Here is a 5,413-nt window from a genome sequence, read left to right as displayed (position 1 = left end):
TGTAGCTAAAAATATAATGTGAACAGGAAACAATGATAATGTGACAGGAAACAGATAACACCATTACTTGGAATATACGAGGTGTGTAGAATAAGGTTAATATATAGGGTGTGTAGCTAATTTAGTTGATTGCTTTCGTAATAAAGTTAATATAAAACAATTAAAAAAATATGATACTGACGTCATACCAGTCACTTGTCAAACATTTTTGAGAATATATACCGGGTGTGAAAAAATTAACTGTAATATACGATGTAAAAGCAATACGTGACGATGTCATGCTTTTGTTTTTCTAGAAAATTTAAGATCAATTTAGCGATAAATATTTTTATATACAGGGTGTTAATGAAAAACAATTGACTTTCATATATCAAAAATCTTACGCCCTCTGTTTAAAGTTCTAGATGTTTATTGTTAAACCGTATATTATGCCAAATAACATAATAAATATCACTAGCCATATGTCTTATACCTATTTCCTATCAACCAATACTAACGCAGTGAAAACACAGGTATAATGACAAGAGCAATTCAAAAGATAACATGGAAAAACTATTAAACTTATCTACAATGACCCTTGGAATTTGGATAAATAAAATTGTTTCATGTGTAACTCTCTTTTAAATCATTAAAACCATGATATTATATAGGTACTAAGTCAAAAAATTAATCTATAGGCAAACAGTCAAATAAAAATATAACGACCCTTTCTACAATGATAGATAGAATGATATTTAATTAAAAATAAAAACAGCAAAGTTGAAACTGTTGGAATTAAACCGAAAAATATCACTTTACTAAAAATAAGGGTAAAATAAGTCTAAAAGTATGTACTTTACCTATAGCGCCTTTCTAAAGTAAGTAATCCTCATCAACCCATTTGGATTATTTAGCAATATAGAAAACAAACACAGATTCACTAAAACACATACGGCGAGTGTATTAAAACTTAAGACATTCAAAAATTAGAGTACCTAAATTTATTTATACCTATACATATGAAATAAAATGAAAAAATTAAAAGGATTAATTTTAATACAAAGGTATAAAGCGAGTAGAGAGACTTCCGTTAACGACGTTATCAGTCAAATATATTCACCATATATCTGATTCATATAGACGTACAGAGCGAAAGAAAAAATTAACAGAAAATTTGTTTTATTGAAATGTATAGGATGAAAGAAAAAAATAAACGTAAAATTTAAAACTTTATTAAAATTATAACAAAATAATTTATTATTTAGAGTGAATGTTATATCATACGCTTCTTGTATTGGTATATTTTAAAATTATTATAGGGATCAAACGTTAAAGATTATTGAAATGTACGGGGTGAAAAAAACTAAACAGAAAATTTAAAGACATTTATATTGATTAGTGGTTTTTATATTTTCTTATCTCATAAGTTTGTTAAGTTGCTAATTTGGATTATATGCAAGGCAAGTATCTTCTACTCCATAACCCATTTTCTATTTTTATTTATAAGGATAATTATTGGAAAAAATAAAACATATTATTTACACATGCGCCAATTTATGGTTCTAGAATTCTAAAAAAAAATAATAAGACGAACGCAGAAACCAAGCCTTGACAAATCTATGAAATACTCTGACGTCATCATTACTTACATTGAAAACTAAACATAACCTCTATGATACTTAGTATTCTTGTTTACATTTGTTTTCTTAACGTAAATATTTAAAAGCACCTAAGACTACGTTATAATTCTGAATATGATATTTTTAATTTGTTAAAATAGGTAGAAACATTTAAAACTTTATTAAAATTATAAAAAAATAATTTATTATTTAGAGTGAACGCTATATCATACGCTTCTTGTCTTGGTATATTTTAAAATTATTATTATAGGGACCAAACGCTAAAAAAGATCAAAGCATCTAGACACATAGTTCAAAACATATTTTGGGTGAGCTACACATGGGTTTTAATTCAAAAACTAATTATTCATCTCACACAACAGTCTTAATCATTATACTAATACATGAGTATATTTGGTTGATATCCTAAATAAATTAAGAAAAGCTACTACACATAACTATAATAGAGTATTTAAAGTGTTTATTAAATTAAAGAGTTTACATTAAAAATATGTTCAAATACAATAAAACGAAAAATAATTTTTAGTTACATTTATTTAGGAAACATAATATAATTATATAAAATAGCCTTATACAATATTTTGATTTATAATCTTATTTAACAATATTTTTAGTTTTTCTAATACGCTAATATTCGGACAAGATATTCCAAAGAAATCCAAGCTAAGTTTACCGGTTGCTTTTAAACTATTGGAAAATTCATCATAACCATAATAATGTCCTTTATAAAGGAAATAAATTATACCATCGGTGTACCGAAATACAGAGTCTATTTTACTAGGCACTCCTGTAAATTGTTCCGTTATGAGAGCGGTGTTTTTAGGTAAAAACCGACAATCATCAATTTCGCTAAACATATTATTATCGAAAAACCAGTACGTTTTACCACGGTACGAATTGACGACCCCTCGTACGGCCGGATAATTCCGCATAAGAACATTATAATGCTCACGTTTAAGCACCTTAAACGAGGCGTATTCGAAAATATAAACCATACTTTCACTGAATAATACAACTTCGTTATCTGGTTTTTGATAAATACCCGATATTTTTTCAAAAGGTGTAGGTAAAAATGTTAACCAATCAGTTATTACAAGCGGTGTATCTTGAATTTCCCTAGTGTTTAAATTTAACATCCACACGTACTTTTTATAAAACAAATAGAGTTTATTATTCACAATTAGAAACGAGGTATTTGACATCTTAGAATTTAAATCGCATAATTTTGGAACTTTTAAATTGATTTCTTGTGTGTTCGGTGTTGGGATAGTCGTTGAAGTTGTCTTCGTGGTTGTCACCGTAGTTCTCACTGCCGGTTTGGAGCCGTATAACTCTTGAATTGCCAATATATCATCTTGCGATAGTTTCGTTGTGTTTTCAAACACCAAAGACGGGTACATTATAGATTCGTAGTTTGCAGAATGCGCTATACCAAGGACGTGACCTATTTCATGTGTTAAAACTCTCAACAGACTTCTGGCGCCTTCCGGGACCGGCTCCTCATTCAAATACCAACTTAAACTTTTTTGTATGTGAACTTCCTCGGTCGTGGACATTAAATCGGGAAAATAGGCATGCCCCAGTATCATTCCTCCTGTTGGAAATGGACACCAATCCCTATTATTAATTCTTTGGAACGTATGGTTTGCTTCCGTAAATGAAATCACTATATTTACAGAAATATTTTTTTGCGAGTACGGGTTAACATACTCAAACTGTAAATTGCTATTGGCAGACCACATTTCAAAAGCCTGTCTCGTTATTCCTATATATTTTTGTCTATGCGGAAGATATGCGGTTGATGGAGGGTAAACTGTCCATCTTAGAATATTAGTATTCCATTTTCCTTGTTTGCTATTACGAAGGGTATAGTAATTATCAGAACTACCACACCAATAATTCTGTATAAAAGAAACGGTTTGGGGGTTCAATGTTCCATCCTCTGGCAGATTATATATAGCCTGAAATTCGCTTAAACCCGCAGCCAATGGTTCTAGGTTCTGGACGTCTGCTGATTCGTTATTATGAAAATAACCGTGAAATCGTAAGAAAGTCTGGGCTTCTTCTTGCGTTAGCTCACCACCACTTGCGGGGTGAATAAGCGCAACAACAACCGTCGCCACTAGCGCCAAAATAACGTACATGTTGTTCAGACAAGATTAGACTGTCAACTGAATGTAAGTAGTTTGTTAACCGCCATATATACAGGTTTAAGGCCTATATATCACTTCTAAACGTTCAAGTTCCCTGGGCCTGATCCAATACATACAACCTATCAACCAGCTCATTAATGTCGTTGTATTCCAGAGGAGGAGAAGAGTTATCACTTGAAACTTGTTCGTTTATATCATCGTATTCCAGAGCAGGAGAACTATTGTTTAAGACTCGTTCGTTTATATCCTGGCTTCCTTGTTGTTGTTGTTTTAAGTTTGTGCTCTTCCTTGTCGATGGAAATAGTTTAGAAATAATATTTATATATTTTCGGCTTTTGCTTAAATTAATGTGTTTATCCTGATTAAACTGGCGTCTATGTGCGTTTGTCAATAACAGTATAAACTTATAATTCTCTAAATCTATTTCGGAGTACTCAGTAGGCCGCGATTGAGTAAGAAGAATTCGTTCGTCAGTTCAAATTTTTCATCTTTAATCGCTAGATACCCATCATCATCATATTGAACTTTAACTGGTTCGTTACCAATAAACAGACGTTTGCTCACTCTTCTAATACCAAATACATTTTGGTTTGGTATATCCAAGAGTTTTAGTCTACGTTGTTGTTGTTGCTCCATAACTGATAACGTATTAATGCTGCTTTACATAAGAATATACGGTATTTATACCCAACCCAACACTAACGCAACGCTAACCCAACAGCAATACAATACGAACCCAACAGCAGCGCAGCGCTAACCCAACAGCAACGCAACGCTAACCCAACAGCAACCCAACACTAACCCAACGGGAACCCGGCATAGACGCCCACTTAAACAGCCCTGTTAACCCGCTGGGAACAGACCTGTTGGGCCCGATCGAACTGCCCTGTTGACCCGTTCATCCGCTTAAACAGACCTGTTGGGAACAGACCCGATAGACCGGTTCGTCCGCTTGAACAGACCTGTTGGGAACAGACCCGATAGACCGGTTCGTCCGCTTGAACAGCCCTGTTGACCCGTTCATCCGTTTGAACTGCCCTGTTGGACCCGTTGGGAACCGCCCTGTTGGATCCGATGGACCCGATAGAGCGGTTTTTGCCCCAGAAAAAGGTTAATTGCTACCACTAAAGCTTAGAACATATTTTAAATTGTATTAGTCTGATGGCCCATCAAAATTTGTCATCAAAAATATTGTTGAAAAATTAATTAACGATGCTACTGGATAATTTAACAGAAAATATAGTATGGAAAACTTAATAATTACATAAAAATATTTTTGGAATATATACAGCGTAAAAAAAATAAACTGTAAAATATATGGTGTAAAAGCAATACGTGATGAAATCACCGCTCGGTTTTAGCGATAAATATTTAAGTAAAATTAAACTCTGTGTATAGGTCTTATCTACACCCGCCGGATGCCGGATGTAGATAATTATATCAGAAATTTTTGACAGGAAATGATGATTCTACCCACTAATGAATAGTTATCTACATCCGCCGGATGCCGGATGTGTGTGTTTTTGGATAGCGTTTTGGATAATTTTTCACACATTGTGCAATCCTCCTTATCAGTTTGGTTTTCCGGCATGATATCATATTTTTCTAGAATTAGATCAATTCGCATCATGTGGTTAGACA

General features: G+C 32.8%; 1 protein-coding gene across 1 annotated transcript; it reads right to left on the bottom strand.

Annotated features, from left to right (window-relative positions):
• Positions 1–2,301: 2,301 nt before the first annotated feature.
• Positions 2,302–3,763, bottom strand: LOC115889248 (matrilysin-like). The gene is made up of 2 exons (XM_030909194.1): positions 2,365–3,763; positions 2,302–2,306 (listed from the first exon to the last, which is right to left on the bottom strand). Exons 1-2 carry the CDS (start codon positions 3,761–3,763, stop codon positions 2,302–2,304), a joined length of 1,404 nt encoding a protein of 467 aa, XP_030765054.1.
• Positions 3,764–5,413: the final 1,650 nt, after the last annotated feature.

This window comes from Sitophilus oryzae, unplaced genomic scaffold, assembly GCF_002938485.1.
Source record: "Sitophilus oryzae breed Bouriz unplaced genomic scaffold, Soryzae_2.0 scaffold_812_pilon_pilon, whole genome shotgun sequence".
NCBI classification, from domain to species: domain Eukaryota; kingdom Metazoa; phylum Arthropoda; class Insecta; order Coleoptera; family Curculionidae; genus Sitophilus; species Sitophilus oryzae.
This window is presented reverse-complemented; position numbering and strand designations above follow the sequence as displayed.

Bases quoted from the DNA above. Each gene is read 5' to 3' on its own strand.
- LOC115889248 (XM_030909194.1), bottom strand. From the start codon at position 3,763: ATGTACGTTATTTTGGCGCTAGTGGCGACGGTTGTTGTTGCGCTTATT.